The 19658-nt window shown below is 39.2% G+C and overlaps 1 protein-coding gene across 1 annotated transcript; it reads right to left on the bottom strand.

Moving 5' to 3' along the window:
- Positions 1 to 1562: 1562 nt before the first annotated feature.
- On the bottom strand, positions 1563 to 19451 carry LOC100223156 (putative short-chain dehydrogenase/reductase family 42E member 2). Its single transcript, XM_002192560.7, has 13 exons — positions 15113 to 19451; positions 13796 to 13971; positions 11515 to 11750; positions 9348 to 9443; positions 8517 to 8577; positions 6652 to 6770; positions 6222 to 6297; positions 5732 to 5814; positions 5050 to 5187; positions 3907 to 3972; positions 3034 to 3097; positions 2633 to 2706; positions 1563 to 2437 (listed from the first exon to the last, which is right to left on the bottom strand). Exons 3-13 carry the CDS (start codon positions 11743 to 11745, stop codon positions 2234 to 2236), a joined length of 1212 nt encoding a protein of 403 aa, XP_002192596.6. The 5' UTR covers positions 11746 to 11750; positions 13796 to 13971; positions 15113 to 19451; the 3' UTR covers positions 1563 to 2233.
- Positions 19452 to 19658: the final 207 nt, after the last annotated feature.

Below are 19658 nucleotides of genomic sequence, written 5' to 3'. Positions count from 1 at the left end.
ACGTTTACCTCTTTTGTTACAGCTGTGCTATGTCTGAAGTTCATATTAAATTTTAATCACTTAAAGACACATTGTAGTTATGTTAGAGTAGGAGTAACTTAAACAAGAGTCAGCTTAAACTGAGATTCAGTAAAGACCCGCAGAAATAAGAGAGCTGGCTATTCCCAGCTGGTACTGAGGATTGTTTTAAAATCTCAAATATTGCATTTGTAAGAAAGATAAACAAATGTACTGAAGCCAATTATTGTTAATCAGTGCTGTTATAACAGTGATGTAAAAAGCATCCTACCCAAAATAACAAACCACAGGATTGGTGTTATAGGACTGAAATGATGGGACTCCATGGGGACTTACAAGCACAAAGCCAGTGAATTCCTTGGTTAGTCCTTACTGAGGAGCATCCAAGGCCAGAGCCTTCACTCCTGTGAAAAGTGGTGGTGTAATCCAGGATGCATCCTGAGCTATTAGTCCAATAAAAGTGATATGAAAAATTTATAAATAACTAATTTAGAACCAAATTGAATGCTTGCATGCAACTAAAATGCTCTCACTAGGAAGTAACTTTACACTTGTGGTTTTCTATTCTGCATTTCTAGGAAGTAAAGGCTTACATGGTACTGACTGCCTGCAGCACTTGCTGGCTCAGCTGCAGCTCTGTAGTGATAAATTGTGAATTTAACTGGTTTTAATCAAACCTGGCTAAAGATCTCCTATAGAGAGAACTTCTTTAAGCTTCCTGTATAGGAATAGGAGACAGGGCTGAGCAGTGCCCCTGCTAAATGAAGATCTACAGTGGGAGCTTACTTTGTATGGACAAGGATAATCTCCAAATGTGAATCCATAATCAAGCAGACTCTACTGCTTTCATTGCACACAGAAATTATTGTTTAGTGGAAAGAAAACAGGGTAAAACAAATCTTTGCTTACACAAGGTGCAGTGATAATTGTGGTTGCTCACGCATTTTCCTGTGTATTGTCTCTTACCTGTAACCTTTATTCTTCTAGCATTACTGTTGGCTCTCCTGCATATCCTATAGATTTAGAGTGAGAGAAACTATAAACATACTGGTCTTAAAAATCCTGTAAAATGCTAAGAAAATGCAAAATGAATACAGAGTATAGGTAATCAGATAGCAGAGCTGTTCCATCATTGTCTTCCATGACCCACTGTGGCAAATCCATCTCTCCTGATTCCTGTGGGGTGCAAGAGAGGGAGCAGCTGTTCCCTGGTCAGAGCAAAGCTACTTCCTAAGGAAAAACTCCTAACATCTTTAAGGTTTGTCTGGGCTACACCTGGTGTATACATGTAGCACAGGTGGCTCACATACTGCAATTCACCCAAGAAGCAACTGATGTGAGACTTAAGAAAGGGGAAAAGAGAGAGGTTGGATTCTCACTCCTGTCTTGGTGCTTGGCTTCGTTGCTCACCCCAAAATGCAATTCCCTGAACACACAGTGTGTGCCAGCACTGCTACAGGGTTGTGGAGAATGTGACTCCAGAGAGCAGTAACAGCTGGCTGAATTCCACCTTCCCACCAGCTCCTTACAAACAGGAAGTTCAGTTATTTGGTTCAGTTATTATTTATTATTGCATTGAAAGGATATTATTTAATTTACAAACACACATAATGATATTTATTACATTTTTACAAAGCTTTAGAACAATACAACTATTTTACATAAATATGATTTCCACTCCTCTAATCAGCTATTATTTATAAATATTTCCTTTCCATATTTTTCCACTGTTTCCCAGGTCTCTGTAATTCCTCAGGCTAACTGACAGTAGCTGTAGCTGTGGCTTCATCAGAAGAGTTGTTTAATCACCCTTTTCTTCATTGGAGCTACTGGACTTGTTACAGCACTGTTGTCCTGTGACAGTTCCTCTTCTTCCACCTTCTCACCTTCCCAAGTTATCAGTTTTAGAAAATGCTTCCCAGCATGAAACATCACTTAATGAAGATCCATGAAAACTATTCCTGCACACATTTGTGGTGACCTCCTTTGCTGTAATACTGTGTTGCTCTTGGGAAACATTTCCTGATACATCCTACATTTTCACTTTTCTAGTTGTTTTTGTTTGGGTTTTTTCTTTCTTAATAAGGTCAGAGAGGTGTCATCATAGTAATATGAATAACAAAGTCCAGAGTGGCTGAGGAATGTACTATGACCAGATAATTAATACTCAGAAACAAAATTAAATTTTCTGGAACAGGTGAGTGGCTATTTGATTTTAGAAGAAAGAAAGAATGATCAAGCTTAACAAAATGCCAAAAACAAACACCATTTTAAGGAACGTGTGATCTTCTTGGCAGGTAGGTCTTGTTTTTAGGTAATGATCCACAGAATCAGCGAATGAGAATTTCTTTGGTTTGTAACCAAGTTGATTTCGTGCCTTGTCTATTCGGAACGTGTGAGTTACTGTGACATTCCACACCTAGGAGCCAAAAGGACAGTTATGGCAGTGACTTTAAAATCCAGTTTTCTAGAACTTGGATGAAAATATATCAATGATATTACAATGGAAACAGAACAGAAAACAGCTGCAATGCAGAAAATCCAAAGGGTGTATCATGTTCTTAATGAGCATCTGAGTCAGAAATATATAAACGTCTTTTTTTTATTAATTTACCTCATTCCTTGTCAAGAAAGGTGTAAAGCTAAAAACTGGCTTTAGTATCAGGTGCAGATATTCCATCACAGTGGCTGTGAAACAGAAATTACTTAATGAGACATCTGGTTAACAATAAACTGAGACAATGCTGAGATTATACATCCCGTAATTCCTACTGGTAGAAGGCACAGTTTAATTTATAAAGTACATGATGAGTTTATTAATAGCCTTTAAACTTTATCTACTATAATTAATACCACATGGCACAAGTGATTATTCTCAATTAAAATAATTTTAATTTAAATAATTCCTGCAATTTGGGTCCCTGCATTTTATGAAACCACTATGTAGCTTAATAGGAATAAAAAAAAAAATATCAAACAACCCACAATAATTAAGAATGTAGTTTATTTTTTTACCTGCTATATGAACCAGGAGAACAGGAATATGTATCCAAGGTTTCCTGTAGCCTAATTTTTCAAACTAGAAAGGGTATAAAAAGAAAGAATAACAGAAAACTTACACAAAATTGAGTGTCAATGAGGCTTGAAAATTTAAAAAAAAATTTAAAGAATGTTGATAAAACTTTTATCTAAACTTTTTTTTTTTCCAGCTAGTCTTTCTGTCAATACAGGTAGTAAGAAATTTAATTGAAACCCACAACTCATTCTTTGGTGCCCACCTCCCACCCTTCATCTGCAATTGGACAGTAAAGGGGAGTAAAAGGCCATTTCCAAGGGGGAAGTGACCCAGACTGGAATACTGAACTACAGTCAAATACAGGCCCAATTTTCTGCTGCAGTCATTTTCTGTGATGGCATTGCAGGATCAAAACTTTGGCATGCTCCTAGAATCCCAGCCTGATATTTCTGAAAATACAGTTGTCTCTTTTTAGCTTCTAAGATTCTGGATGGGCTTCCCCTCTGTGCTGCAGCTGATGCCAGGACAAAGGGATAAGCAATGACTGTAAGAGTCCTGCCAGATGCCGGTGGCAGAGCTTGCCATGCACTGTGGGTTTGCTCCATGAAATGCTCTGTCCTGCAGCAGGTTCTGGACCTCCCAGCTAAATCCTCTCCAAGCAGTAAGGCCAAACTCCACAGTTACACGTATCCAAAACTTCCCTTAACACCAGTGGAACTTTGGGACATGCAGGTAAAACAGGACTGAGTTTAATGTTAAGTAATTCAGTAATTTCTGTGCACTGAACTTCATTGAGTTGGTCTGGTGTGGCAGTCAGTGACAGGGCTTGTGCCCATGCAGCGCTGGGGGCTGCAGGGCTCTGCAGTACCTACCAAAGGCACAAACCACTCAGAGAAGATGACATTTTCACCATCGTGGATGTAGTAAGCCTGACCGCTCTGGTAAAGAAGCAGAGAAAAACAGTGACAAAACTGTGCCCAGGATGGCATTTTCTGTCTCTGTCATACCTACCTGCCTGTCATGATTTTATGAGTAACACAGCAGCATGCACAAGGTGGATGTACACAGAGGAAACTGCCTTCACTGGGCTTCACTGTGGTGACCCCACACTGCTGGCAGGGCTCATGGTGATTAACCATGCTGTACTGTAGATCAGAGCTCAGTTTCCCCATGGAGTAGCAGCTGTTGGAGCATTATGTTCTTCATAATGGCACAGAATGAGCTTTGTGAGTCCAACAGAAGGGGCAGCACTGATGGCATTTAACAAACACAGCCCTGAGGTCGAGTTCCAGCTGTGCTCTGGGTGAGGAGTCTGCCCAGCTCTGAGTACCAGGAACACCTGAGCACCCAACAAACCTCTGGGAATGGCATCAATCTAAAACAGCTGGGTGGCTTCCAAGGGCTGAACTAATTGAGAACACATGGAGAGGTGTTCACCTGTGTCAGTCCCTGTTTTCTGTGTGTTCCTACCAGTCTAAATGAATCCAGGACCTTCAATAACTGTGAATGAAGCAGCTGCTGCAGCACTGTCAGTTCTGTAATGCTTCACAGTCCTCAGATTGGCGTTGCAATTGTGACCAGTGGAACCAAAAAGAAAAACCTTTAAAAATTGCCCATTAAAAATTGTCCAATGGACAATTTCTGGAATTTTCAGCTCTGAAAATTCAACTGGAATGCCTCAGAATGGTTGCTCTAAATTTTATGCATTTAGGTCAGAACCTATTTTGAAGAGAATAACAGGATATATATATTTGTTTAATGGTGGATATATTAAGCTAGTTAAAAATACAGTTTCCTCCAATAACCCAAGAAATTATGTATTTTCAAATCAAACAAAAACACCATCAAATTATGAGTGAAATGTATTTGCATTTGCACTGTCTGTGTGCTTGTGGAGCTACACACTGTTTTAGAGAATTTAGCATATGACTTTTTGGACACACTTTGATCTCAAAACATCAAAAATTAAACCTGTTTGAAAACTCAAGCGACTGGTGATTAAACTGTTTACTTACAGCTATGTAGTCCTTCTCAGAGGTGAGCGCCTCAGCAGCCAGTAAATGAGCTTGCACTAGATTTCCTATGTGAACCCAGTTCATCTGAACTTTGTGATTCCCAAACTTGAAGTTAAAAAGTCTGCGCTGGATATTTATCTGTAGAAACAGAAAACACAAGATAACTACATTATTCCTTTATTATGCACTATAATATGATTTTGTCTCAACCCAATTACTTGGGATTTGGTGTATTTGTGTACAATTACAGCACAAGAAACCTGCCACAAGGAAAAATCCAACTAGTGGGTGGTTTTGGAAATCAAAGATGGTTGCAGTGATAGGCAGTGGCAAAATATAGTATTATTTATATTTATTTATATAGTATTACAACATTATATTTTTGGCAGAAATTAAAGTGCATGTTTAAAAGACAATTTCCATTAAATGGAGGGATGCAAGCCTAGTTCCTTTACCACAGCATTTCAGCCTTCCACTTTTCCTTTTCACTGAGAAGCCCAGCTTGGTCCTGGCCCACAGTGCTGGTTTCCTCCTATTTATTACCCTGCACCCATCACCTGTCCCCAGGCTTTCACCACATTCCTGCAGGAATGGTTAAGAACCGCAATCAAGGTACTGCCACTTGTGCTATGCCCTTACAACTACTTGTGGTGTCCTCCAGAGCTGCCTACAAAACACATACGGCTACTCGAGGCAGGTGCCGCTGCTCTTCTGGTCCGTAGATGCCCGGCGGGCGAAGCACACACGTGTGGAGCTTGTCCCCTCCTTGGAGAGAGAGCAACAGGTGACTGTCAGACAGCTGTGACAGCAGCAAAGGGCTGACACATATTGTCTGAATTTTACACTGTCAAAATTAAGGCTCATTTTGACTATTCTGAGGGGTTCAGCTTCCTGGGAACTTGATTTTCTTTCTGTGTGAAATTGAATTCAATAGCTGTGACAGACCTGAGCTTAACAGCCTGAAAAACCTTCTTGGGGTTACAAGAAGAGCCCATTGGACAGTGCTTACAAATTGGTATTATCAGAACTGCTAATTATCCACTGAAGAAAGGAATAGAAACAAATAAATCCTTATTTCAGTTAAAGTATACTATTGATGAATGAGCAACCAAAGAAAGGAATGCCCATTAGCACTCCCAATGATAGAAAAGGCCCAAATGCTTTATATGTACCTTTGAGTAAAGTTCCATTAGCAGCAAGAACCATTTGGTCTGCAATTGCCTTGGTTCTGGAATAATGATTAAATTGCTATAAGGAAGCAGAATAAGATAATTATTGAATCTGTAAAGGCAAACTTATTGTTTATGACTGACAACTTTTCAATCTAACCAGCTTACAGATGTCAGCTGAGCAAAACAAAGCTAGAAATAGTAAGATTTAGTCAATATGTAGTTTGTTTATGACAAAAACCAGATTTACACTTTAGTGGCACAACTTTAGCTTCAGAGTGAATTTGAGTCCATTCGTATGTACTTAACTCACTTTTTGTGCTGAATGTACTGAGAACATCTACAATAAAACATCTTCTGCTCTCAGAGCAGCCTTCACACAATCTACCCTTTGGAGCACAGTAAATGCCACACCATCCCATGGACAAAGTACCTTTTCCAGTGGAAAATACGGTACAGTTTCTTCATCTCCTTCTTCAATAGGATTCCCTCCAAACACCACATTCACTGTACTGGTATATATCAGTCTAGGGATATTTCTTTGTTTGCAGACTACAGTGATACACAAAATAAATTATTTTAAAACAAAAATAAAGAGGGAGAAATAGCTGCATTGGCAGATTTTATTTTTGAAAATAAACATTACAATTATAGAAAAAAGGTAATACTTTAATGTTACCTTATAATTTAATATAATATTATCTTCCATTCACCTGGAATTTTTCATTGAATATGCAGATCTTACACATTGTGGTCACCAAATGTTTCATGATGAGGTACCTGTAACTATCATATCATGGATTGCAGTTACTGGGGAGAGGAATTATCTTGGTGGGGGGAAAAACTCCTCCTTGAGAAACTTTTCTTAAAATATGTTCATTTTACAAGTTGAATGCAGAGGAGATGAGTAAGAACATTTGTTGTGGTGCAGCCCTTGGGGCAGTGCTGTGGGAGCAGCCACTCCAAGGCCACTGGGCTCCCCTTGGTTCCATGAGCTGCCTCCTGCACCCCACTTTGATGGGACATGAAGTCACCCAGGAGCACGGGCCAGCTGTGCCCACATGCCACCAAACTGCCTTGGTCTCAGTCTGCTCAGCAGTGACAAATGATGTGTTAACAGGAAAACATACTCTGCTAGTGTATAATCAGTCATGCTTTAATTACAAAGGAAATTAATGTTATTTGCAAAACAAAGACTTAATTGAGGATTCCAGTCCTGTGTAGCCAAGACATTGCAGCATTCTGCTGCATATCTGTCATTGCAAACTTGAATAATGTAAATTTCCTTTTCATTTAACAATATTTCTAAAGTTGAAGAGAATTAAAATGCAAACTCATGAAATTTTAGAATTTGCAGAACAGTCTGTCCTGCTGGTTCATTGGCTCATTTTGAAAATAATACATGTTAATTATTGTAAATATTTGGGAAAAAATACAATAGTAAGGTGTATTGTTAAAATGCAGATGGGCAAGTTCATGCTCCTCTCAGTATCTTGGTTTTATGGGAGCCTATGGGATTTGACATGACATGTTTCTGTGGGTTTGGAGGTTGGGGAAGGAAGAAGGCAAGATGTGGCAACTCTTCCTTCTAACTCATTTAGAGTTTTACTTGCCTACTATTCCATTTCTGCATTTTTTCAGTAATAACACACAGTCAGCATGAAAATTAATCTAAATAAAAACTGATTTTGCTATTTTGCTGCCTTTCCACACACCTTCTCCCCCCGCCCACACCTGGTTTTTGAAGGAAAAACAAAGAGAAGGTAGCTTTGGTATTTACAGTACACTGGGAAAACTTTCTTTCTGGAACTGAATATACCAAAAGAGATGTACTGGAATCTTCCAGAGACAGTAGTTAAGAATCTGTGTATAATAAAAAGGGGTCACAGTAAGCAGAAAGGATGGAAGGTTTTCTGTATCAATGTGATAAAATAATAGCTAAATATACATCTGTGATCCCTGTACCAAATGTTTATGACACAACAAACAGTACAACAGTTCTCATGTTATTTCTATGAGGAAGGGGGATAACACTTCTCCATTACACAGAGTAAAGGCAAAAAATAACCATGGAGGAGAGCTTTAGATGGACTGCCAAGGAATGAAGTCCAGGTTGAAAACCTATCCCCAGTTCAAACTAGTGGCAAATCTACCAGCTGTAATGGGACCTGCATATTCTGACAGGGGGGAGAGAAGAGCCTCGTTTTACTGCCTCATCTCCACAGGAAACATCCAGTTAGAAAGTTTTTAAATTCATTATTTGGATCAGATCCAGAGAAAGAAAATCTAGGTACCTACCATCAATTATTATTTTTGTGCCTCCAACATTTATGGATTCAATCTGATCTTTCTTTTGAAGCTAGAAATAGAATTTGCACAAGATTTAATTAATCAAACAAGTCACATTTACCATATGATGTTCCAATTGCCAGATCTACAATAGCTGTGGTCTTTTTGTGGTGCATGTTACAGTTCTGTCTGACATACAGTGATTTCTGACAGTTCTCATTTTTATTGTCTTGTTCGGTGTATGAGCAAAGAAAGTTGAAAAATGAAAGATAAATACATCTAAAAGGAAATAATAGTACTTCAATATTTTGTCACACCCCAAATAATCCACGATATAGAAACAACAATAATGGGCAGGGGTTATGCTCCCTGAAAGCTTTCACAAATTCTTGTTCTAGTGGCAATCTGTCCCGTTACTAGAAATAAATTAGTAGGTTCATGATTTTTTTGATAGTCACCTTCTGTGACTATCAATGTAATTCAGCATAACATATAGATTGTGGTCTGTTTCCTCATGACTGAGTTCACAAGACGAAAATGCATCAGTATTAGTTTTAGAGCGATGCTGTCACTCTTCTTCAGAGCAGAGAAAAAGGCTACACCTTCTTATCCAAGATTCTAAAATTATGATCTCATTTTTCTAGAATATTTTGTAGTACATTAATTTCACACTTTGACTTTATTATTTAAAGAATACCTCCCTTATTTTCTGTATGGATGACTTGGCCTTTATAACAACTTCTGACATAAATATTGTAAAATTACGTTCTTTGATACATGCAGACAGTTTTTTTCTTTCTCAAAAGTAACCAAAGAAAACTTTAGGAAAATGGTACTTGCTTGTTCCAATCCCGACATTCCACATGCAGCTACATGGAAAACACAGTCAACCCCTTCACATGCTTTGAACACTGCTTCGTAATCCCTCACATCACCCTGAAACACGAGAGAAGAATGGATTTCTGACAGGTAGAGCTCATTACATTCTCTATAGAACTGTATTAACTATGGCTAGCAAGGAAAATCTAATGGTACTCTGGTTCTGTTTTTCACAGTATTTAACAACAATTAAATAAAATATTATGAGCAGGTAGAAAAAGCAGTGACTAAGAATTTTGCCATTATTTTGTTGCAAAACAAAGATGACTCTTGTTGGCTTCAATTATAATGCGTATTTTCACACTTAGTCCTGCAGCCTCCAGGCTGGCAAAACTTGTTTGACTTGAATGGGAGCAGCAAGTGCTCGAGGGCTGGAGAATAGAGCCCCAGGGACAATAAATCATAGCAGGAGGGGTTCAGCTGCCTGCCTTGGAATCACCAAATATTTCAAAATATTACGTCTTATATTATTTCCTGCAATGAAATTGATAGAATAACATAGAATAATTGATAGAATAATATTAAGAGCTAATCTAACCAGTCTTTAACTCTCAACTTTTTTCTCCAAGGTTGCCAAAGTATTTCACAAATACAGCTGACTTACACCTCCCACTCTCAATGCAATGCTACAGAAGCTAACCAGTATAAACAATATTAGCCATCTCCAAAACACTGCTCAAACCTCTGAAGTTACTTATTAATTCATTTACTAGGACTCCATAGTTCAATTTTCCAGGTGACTCTCCTATACTTTGTAATATTTATTCTTTCTAAACTGATTTATAGATCATTTGTGAGATCTCGAGTCCCCTTTAGAAGATGTAAATTGCCACCAGTCAACAAACTTAAATCAAATTATGTAGACTTATAGCACCAACAAATCAAGCTTATGGTGTTTGAATGGTTCTTCAATAATAATTTATCCCTCTTCCATATTCTGTAAAAGTTGTTTATGAAATTGAACTTAAAAACATCCTGGGTCAGACAAGATCTGCTTGGCTTGGTATTCTGCTCTTCCCAGAATCCTCCATCCCCCTCTGCCTCCCTTCCACCTGCCCCAGAGGGTGATTTAGCCCAAAGGAGGAAACTTGGCATCACAACGACAGCCCACAGGATCAAGGTCCTGTCATCCCTTCCAGCTCTGCCATCAACTTCCCAGTTCTAGGGGGAGTGGCAAACTCTCTTATAGTAAATGCTCAGAAAAGATCAGCTGAGCAATACCCTGGGTTTAGCCAGAATTTGTGTGACATGACAGGAGCACCCAGAAAGTGCCCCAAAGCCCCAACGTGGAGCAGCTGTGAGAGGTACTGGGGAGTGTGTTCTCCACTCATGGCAGTGAGATGTCAAATACTGGAGAGCTCTTGTGTTCCCCTTTTTCTCAGACACAGTAATTCCTTGAATTGTTCAAAATCAAAAAGAATCAGTGCTCATAAACGGGTTCTGCAGGAAGAGCGTGAACACGGCAAGCAAATGTGGTGCTTCCCCCAGAATGCTCTTCTAGTCCTGAAGCATTTTCATTCAGAAGATTTCTTGAGCCTAATTTAATTTATCTATTCAGCAGTTTCCAACAGAGGTAAATTTTTCTTGAGGCTTTGTACATGCCTTGTACCCACTGCAAGAAAAGCCACATAATTTTGTTTGTACTGAACTGACTCCTCATTCTTGATGGCCTTTCCTGCTTGTACTGGAAGGACAGTGAACAGTGCCACTCACAGCTTGTAGAGCTCTCCTGCTCCTGAGTCACCTCTTTCCCAGCCTGGAAATCCCAGAAATCACAGTTTTCTCAATCATTCTCTGCATGGCAGTTGTTTGGCATTTGTGATCCCGGTTACTGCCCTGTCTTGGCTCTCACTTTTTCACTTGAAATAATTCCCCTGAGCAGGAACCTTTGTCCCTTCTCTGGTCACTGTTTCCCTGGGGCGCTGAATGGCACCTCCCAGCAGAGCATCACAGGTGACACTGGAGACACTGGGACCCTGTTTGCAATCCCTTAATCAGGTATTTATGCATGCAAGGACCTTTTACCATGGCTTCTTCTTGTCCTGAAAGGCTTTTCCATAAATGTTTTAATCAAAGGTCCTTAAGAGGACGCCTTGATAATGAGCATTAGACATTAACTCCAACCTACCTTGAAAAAATCCGCTCCACTTGGAATTTCCCATTTAGGTTTCCGAACATCAAAGAGCACAACAGCAATTCCCGAGCTAACAAGGGCACATCCCAGATTGTATCCCAGGTAGCCTCCACCTCCTGTCACCATTGTCCTGCTGCTGCTGGGAGCCAGCAGCCCAGCAGGCTCTGGCACTTGGCTCTCGCAGGGCGGGCTGCTGTGGAGCTCTTCCGTGGATCCCTCTGGCATCACGACTGCAATAGAGAAGATCTCTTGAAAATTCCTGCATAACGCTTTGAGGTCTGGGTTATTTAAATTACTTTCACATTACAATGCTCCCATACTAGTTTTATTATCTTAGTATGTTTAAAATTTATAAATTCATAATTCTGGGGATGGGTTTTCTATGTATAATGTTTAATGAGTCTGAATACTTTTATATTCCAAGACTTAGTCTTTTCCTCATATCCCTAAATTTCATGCAATATAGAAATGAAGTGAAATTACAGGATTTTAGAGCCATTATAATTACCTAACCGTAACAGCTATGATGGCATTTTTAAATACTTGGTTTCATCAAACATTTTATTCTTGAAAACTCATTAACTTCTGAGATATTAATGTCAAATTGATGTTATCCTACTAGTCAGGAAAATAAACCAAGACATTAGATAAGCAATATAAGAAAGGATACATTCTAGTTTTAGAATCAACTTTATTTCACATTTGGGTCTTTAGCAATGATGAAAGTTTGTTGCCATTCTGAGCTTTTCTGGTTATACATTAAATATATATTTAGTTTTCTGTCCAGTTCTCACTAACTTTTGGCCATATTGTTCTCAGTAGGGCATTCATAGACAGCTAAACCAACAAGGGGCAGAAGAGATAAGCCATCTGCCCTGTGAGTTCATCTAGTTGGGAAAACTTATTAGAATATCATTCTAGGATAACAACTCCATAGGAGTTACCCATCTGTACACTTTATTCTGTATTGCAAATTAGTTTATTCAACATTAATCACTTGTCCACCAAATTTAATTTGGCCACACAAAGAGCCCCTGCTTGGCCTTTGCACATTGGGATCTAGGCTCTTATACCCCAAACAAAAATCCAGAAGGAATCTGCAATCATTCATGTCACCATAAAGTGGGAGCCCAGCTGGGTGCCTGCAGCCTACTACAGGAATATGGACCCAATCTCTGCAGATTATTTTGGTTTTCTCATAGTTGGAGAGCTCCTCATGTGAGAGGAGCCTCACAGTTAAGTACAGTTTGCTCTCAGCCATTTACACCAAGCTTCAGCAGAGCCCAGGCAGAAATGGGGCAGAGCTGGGAGCTGGCAGCTCTGTCACTTCCAGGTGACAAAAAAATTCTAGAAAAGTAACACAAAATGCACCCACAGCACATAAAATTACGGACTACTTTAGCCATTGCTTACTTAGTGTTTTATAATTTTGTTTGTGATATTCTTCTTATTTTATATGTTGGGTTTCAGATTTCAGACACAGGAAAGGACCAAATTGTCCATGCTCTTACATGCTTTTAACACCAATGTCAGCTCACTCAATTCAGTAAACTGAGTGGCATAAGAGTGTAAAACACAAGCTCCTTATGTTGAAAAACATCCTGACATTTCAAAAATTAAAAATAATCCATGTTTCCAAACAAAATTTAAATTACAACTAATATAATACAACTAAAACAAATATGCTGTCCTGTTCAAGCAAGGAAACATAAATTTGTATCTCTAGAGTATGCCATGCAGGAGTCTTAAGCCACATAAAATTTTTTTGCCTTCTCTTCTGAGAACAAGCATCTTTTTATACATTGTAAGGAGAAGTAAAGTCAAGCTTATCACATATATTGTAGAAATGGTATATATTTGAATATTTGTCATTAATATCTCCTTAAAGTTTTAGTAAGCTGGAGATTGCATAAAAAAGTTTAAGTTTTCTAGAAATCTCTTTCTTAAAAAGCATAAATAGCATTAGTACATTATTCTGCTTCATGGATTTAGAAAATTGTTTTCAAATGTTGAACATAAGCAGTTTTCTTTTTGAAAATGCTTCTTTTCGGAATCAGTAACTTTCTTTTTTCCCTGAATTTATAGGAGATATTCTTATTTATTAATGTATTCTGCATGATGAGCATAGTCACATCCCATGCAGCACATGTAGTGCGAGTTGCTTTTAGCTCCCCTACTGTCATTTCAAATATCAGAAATGTTCAAATTACTTCCCATAAGAAGTTAAAGTCACACACATCAGGTTTTTAGAAATAGCTAAAGAGCTAGTAAGTACCCTTGGTAGAATCCTGCTGTCAGCGCTCTCCCAGGCCTTCCTGTGCAGGTAGGAGGGTGAGGTCTCTGTGCTGGACAATTCCTGACTCAAGGGCATCAGGTGCTCCCAGGCAGGCAGAGAAGTTCACGTGTGCTCAGGCCTTTTGCTGTTCCTGCTCCTTTGTAGCTGGTGGTTGGCTGGGACCCAAAAAAGGGCAGGGCTTAATTTGTACATAATTTACGTTCCTTTTCAGGAAAAGAAATTAAAAATTCTCCACATCAGACCATTCTTAACAGGATGGTAGCTCTCATTTGTCTGATAAAAGTATAAGACACTGCACAACACAAACATACTGTTGGTACCATCATCCTGTAGATGAACTACTAGAGAAGGAACAAAAATCCTGTTTGGCAGTGCTACTCAGCACTTTCATTCTGACTTTTGTATCTCCATCCCCAAAATTTTGTATTTGCAGAGAGGCTTAATTGCAGGCACATGTGTTGTTCTCGGGCTTCCAAGATGAATATGAAGGTAATAAACTACCTTGTACATAACAGAACAGGAAAAGGTGATGTACTGTTAAATAATGCATTTAAATGAATGATGAATTAATAAATTTATTAATAATTATATATGTGCTGTGTCCTCAGATTTTGAAGTAGTTTTAAAACAAATGCTTTTGCGAGTTAAACAATGAGAAATCAAAGCCAGCATTTTTAAATGGGTGTGTCTAAAATTAAGTCTCAAAACAGTAGTTAAGATGCTAAAGAAACACTCCCACATCTAAATATAAATTACTACAATTTTCAATGTTTGCATGTTAGAAATAGCTCAAGTTCATAGGTAACCAATCGCAATTTAAATGTAATTTAATGTTCATGTGCTGACAAGAACTCAGACTGAGACCTAGGCAAATGTATTTTCACATAACATGTATCAGGGACCAGAATTTAGAACCAGAATATTGAACCTGTCAAATTAATCTGCACTTCTTGGATTGCTTGGATTGCTGAGTGAGTGACAAGCTCAGCTCACAGGAAAACCCCCAAGAACAAACACCAAACTGTCTGTTTTGAGCTGTCCACAGCCCTGACAGCTTTTACCATTTATTGCAATAAATAAAGTGTCCATTCTATCCCTGAACTATTCCAGAACTCCTTCACCAGTCAAAGCAGCTTGTCAGCTTATTCAAAGGATATCAATCCCTCACTCTTCAGTGAAATTTAACAAAGAGCATTTTAACTTGGCTTTGGTTTCCACCTTGGCAAGAAGGGGATACCTCAGAGGAATTTTCAGAACTGGTATTTTGTACCTCTCCAGTTATGCTTATTTTCTTACCTTTAGTAAAGAAGGATGGTAGTATTTTATTCAATGCATCCTGCCAAGTATTTCTGAAAGAAACAGAAGATAAAGTTACAAGAAGAAAAGCTGCTGCATTAAGATTGGAGCTTGCTTTTGGTCAAAACTCTCTACTTCCTTTTTCTACTTTTTCTCATATGACCATTCATAGTTCATGTAGGCACATAGGAAAAAACAAAACATTCAGTACATCCAGTATTTATAGCAGATGACTGTACATTACAACAGGAAGGTGTCAGGGAGTTTGTCCATTTATTTACATGGAGGAGGTCCACATTTCTGAAATGTTTGGCTTATCAAAATGTTACTCACATCCAGACTGTAAAGCAATGTTGAAATGTAATTGCACTGTTTCATAGAGGAACCCAGTAGGCTTACACAAGTTTATTTCAAATCACATGCTGCTGAAGCCAAGCCTGAATTGAGTAAGGAGGATCTGGCATAAGACAGACAAGACAATCTCTGTCCCCAGCACACAAAGCCTGGTCCCTGTGCTGGTTCTGAACACTGCTGGGTACTGGACCCCAGAGGGGTCTGGCCCAGAAGGCAGAAGTGTGAGACCAGGTCTATGTCCTGGTCACTAGCAGGTCCTGTGAACGTCACAGCTCTGCACTCCCAGGTCACAGAACAGGAGCTGTGCTCCAGCTCTGGGGTAACCTGAAGAATGGCTTTCAAGTGTGGAAGATCTTATGCAGAAAGGAGCCTTTAACAGAATAACCAGAGCGTGAAGAGCTCAGGAGAGGAGTGAGTTAAGATGACAGCCGGATATTTGGTGTGTCACAGGCAGGATGGGATGTTCTGGAGTGCCCAAGGGCAGAAGAATAGCAGAAAATCAGAAGAGACTAAGCTCTCTCTTAAACTTACTTAAGGACAGGGTTTTGCTGAAATAACCTGCCATACAAAAGATAACCTCTCTTCAGTTGACTTATTAAAAATTTCTGCATCTAAGCCCTGAATTAGCAGAGTTGTCCAAGCTTGCTGTGTGTTTGAGCACCTGCTCATGCAGTTGTTCAGATGCAGATGCCCCATCAGGGGTACTGACACAGCCTGTGAATCAGCGTGGTGAGACTCCTTTGGACAGGGCATGAAGTACTGATTCCCTCTGCAGCCCCAGAGAAGTCTGGGCAGAGCTGTTCAGGGTGTAAATACTTCTGACTAAGAGAACTTACCTCTTTGTGACTACAAAAACAACCACCCCCATAACAAGGATGTCTAAGACAGCAGAGAGCTGAGAGAAGTGACAATAGCAAGATATTCACCCTTTATGTGAGAGAGGACAGAAAATGTTAAAAAGCATTTAAATCAGGTCTTGCAATGTTAATGGACGAGAAAAAGAGTAGAGCTCTCCTCTAATTATGCCTAGCTGTGCTTAGAATTTTAGTCAAAAAGATTAATCATAGGATCTGAATTTGGGATCTTCAGAATATTTTTCATATAACCAAATGCTAAACATTGGTACGTATCAAACATTTCTAAGGCATGAAGCCATCCTTTAAAAAGTTTACCAACACGATATTGATACAACAACAACAAATGCAATGTAAGACCCGAATTGTTATGATAACACAACATTCTTCACATCCCTTACTAAATTAGAAGAGTAAGACACAGAGGCAAAGAAACTTACCCATGTCATGCTCCAAGTCCAGGCCAGAAGGGAAAGGAAGATGCAGATCCTTATTCCTTGCTGCAAAGCTAAGAGATCAGGTTCTTCTTAAATCCCTCCATTCTTCATTAACATACATAAATATTCGCACTCTATCCTTCCTTTTTCTTGTTTCTTTGTGTATTTGTGTTACAGTTCTGCATATTTCACTGTTTCCTCACGGAAGGAATAAACTACACATAAATACAGCCTTGGAATGTGCCCCATAAAATGCTTTTCAAATGACTTTGTTCTCATTTCCTTTGCATTCGTGGTTACTTTGCATGTTACACAGATTGATTTACAGGTCAAATGAAATGATAACTCTGAGCCTGCATTGCCAAGTCAGGATGGAATTACAGGAAGAAACAAAGCAACATCTCACAGCAGCAACGAACATTCCTGTATCAGCCCTTGGGTCTTGTTAAAGAAGAGGACAGTTTATGCAATATTTGAATGGAAGGAATACAAATGCATCATAAATAAAAATACTGTGTTACACGTTTCTATACAATTAGCAGGGATCACAGCTTGGCTTGCTACACATGGGAATCACAGAGACAACAAAAGCTTTGAACAAACTAAACAAATGCACATTTGAAAGAAATTATAACACCAATTCCAACAGGTTATTTGCTAGTTTTTACTCTATTTAGAAAAGCCTTGGTACCACATTAGGAATGGCCATGGTGGCAGAGGCAGCCCATGTCACTGAAAGGAGATAAACTTGTTTCTTACAAAGTCTGCCTAAGCTACTTATCAAATTCTGGGTAGAATTTAAGATTCTAAGTGATGAACACTCATGTGATATGAGTTAGAAATTATCAGACTCCTTACAAATTCCTTCTGCCAGCACACTCACTACCTAAAACCTAAATTATCATTATTGTAACAGAGACGTGGAAAAAACACTGGCAAATTTCTGGAATTGCATTTTCCCTTCTTCCTCTGTCTTCCTATTACTTATTTATTTATTTAAACTAATCAGCAAGCTGACATCTCATAGGCATCTCTTTGAGATGGTTTCACAAAAGACCAAAGTTCAATGGAACGAAATATACATCTGATTTAGATGCATTAAAGTGATTCAGTGAAAATTCCTGTGACTTAGTTGTATTAACACATTTGGGTGCCTAAAGTCTTGGAAGTTTGTAGTTACAAATCTAGATACATGCTGACAGTAGCAACATGCTTATAAGGCACAGAGAAATTCTTCCTGAACAGAATTCTAAAGGACGCGACTCACACTGCCATTACCTTCCTTTGAAGCAGCGTGAACTGCTGGAGGCGACTCCAATTCAGGCATATTTGGATGGAGGAATTTGTCACTATGCCAAGCTGTCCCACCCTTCTCCTGGAAGCTGTCCCCTGAAGCAGCTATGGCTGAACCATGCACGAAGGAGTTCCTGAACTGCCAGTCCTTGCTAAGGGTTATGAACATCTGCACCAGTTAAACCTAGCTCAGCAGCTGGAAACTGGAAATTATGGCAGCACATGAGCTGCTCCACACAGAAATTCCCAACTCCTGCTGTGAAAGCAGCACTCTCCTGAAGGGGGTGGCACACACACGTGGTGGTAGCAACTGGTTTAGCCATTTGTCTTTAATTCCCTGCTCACAAATCAGCATATTCAGTGAGTCACAGCAATGACATGACTTACAAACAAGCTGGCTGAAAAATATGCATTTGGTCAATTATAAATCTCCTCTTGTATTATGTCCTGAATACAGTGGGTTGCATTCCAGCAAACACAAACCAGGAAAGCAAATGACACCGAGCTGACAGATCAACACTGAAGTCACTGAGTATTACTCAGGTCAGCCCCACTGAGGCATCTCCTGAAAACACCTTCCTGGATGAGCAGCCCTCAGCCTGATGGGAGCAGGCAGGATGGGAGTTTCCAGGTAGGTAGGAAGGAGATGGAATCTGGAATCTGTATTCCAAAGGAAGGAGCTGCTCTGAGGAGGCAGCAGGGCAGCCAGCCTGTGAGACCACAAAGCTTTGGCTGCACAGGCTGAACACACTTACAAAAGAAGAGAACTTGCATGGGGTGTAATGGCACAATACTGTCATACCTGCCTCTTTTACAGCTTCTCTGCTTACACAGATTCCAACAACAACGTTTGCTCCTTACTTTTCATTGCATTTTCTTGAACAGGAGGCTTAGAAGCCCTTAGCTCATACCACCAACAAAGAGAAGGCTCCTGAGTTCCCCACACCTACTTGGAGTGAGATCATGCTCAGGAGAACCAGAGAAACATGCTGTGCTCTGCCCATGGAAACAAACACCCAGTCCAAGGCAAAACAAACAGCTCAGTGAGGAGTATTAATGTAGGCTGCCCCAAATTTGGGTTACGGATCCGCTGACAATCAGCCAATAGAGATACTGTGGAAACACAATTGTTTTGATAGAGTAAAACCTCTGACACCAAATATTGTAAGGGGGGGGGAAGACTCTAAATGAGAGCTTTGACAATTGCAGTCTAACACAACAGACTGAAATATTCTGATGCTTATCCACAATTATGATCGTACTTTGCAAAGAGCCTCTGATACCATTTAACACATCTGCATGAGTGTGTTTCCTTCTAAGTTCTTTTAAAATACTTTTATAGGAATATAGGAATGTATGCTACAGAACTGTGACATTTCTTACATCATCCAAGAAACAAATAAGAAACCCTTTTTGGCACTACAGAAAGCTCATCCTTTCTACCTGGATTTACTGTTTTAACATTTCTGTTAGTACAAATCCTCATTTTAATAGAGATATCATCTATACCCCAAACAGAAATGTAAACAACCATATTAATTTACAATTAGCATTTTCATATCAAATAATCTCAGCAGTTACACACAGCCACAAACAAAATCACAGAAA

Source organism: Taeniopygia guttata, chromosome 14 (genome assembly GCF_048771995.1).
Source record: "Taeniopygia guttata chromosome 14, bTaeGut7.mat, whole genome shotgun sequence".
In the NCBI taxonomy this organism is placed as follows: Eukaryota; Metazoa; Chordata; class Aves; order Passeriformes; family Estrildidae; genus Taeniopygia; species Taeniopygia guttata.
This window is presented reverse-complemented; position numbering and strand designations above follow the sequence as displayed.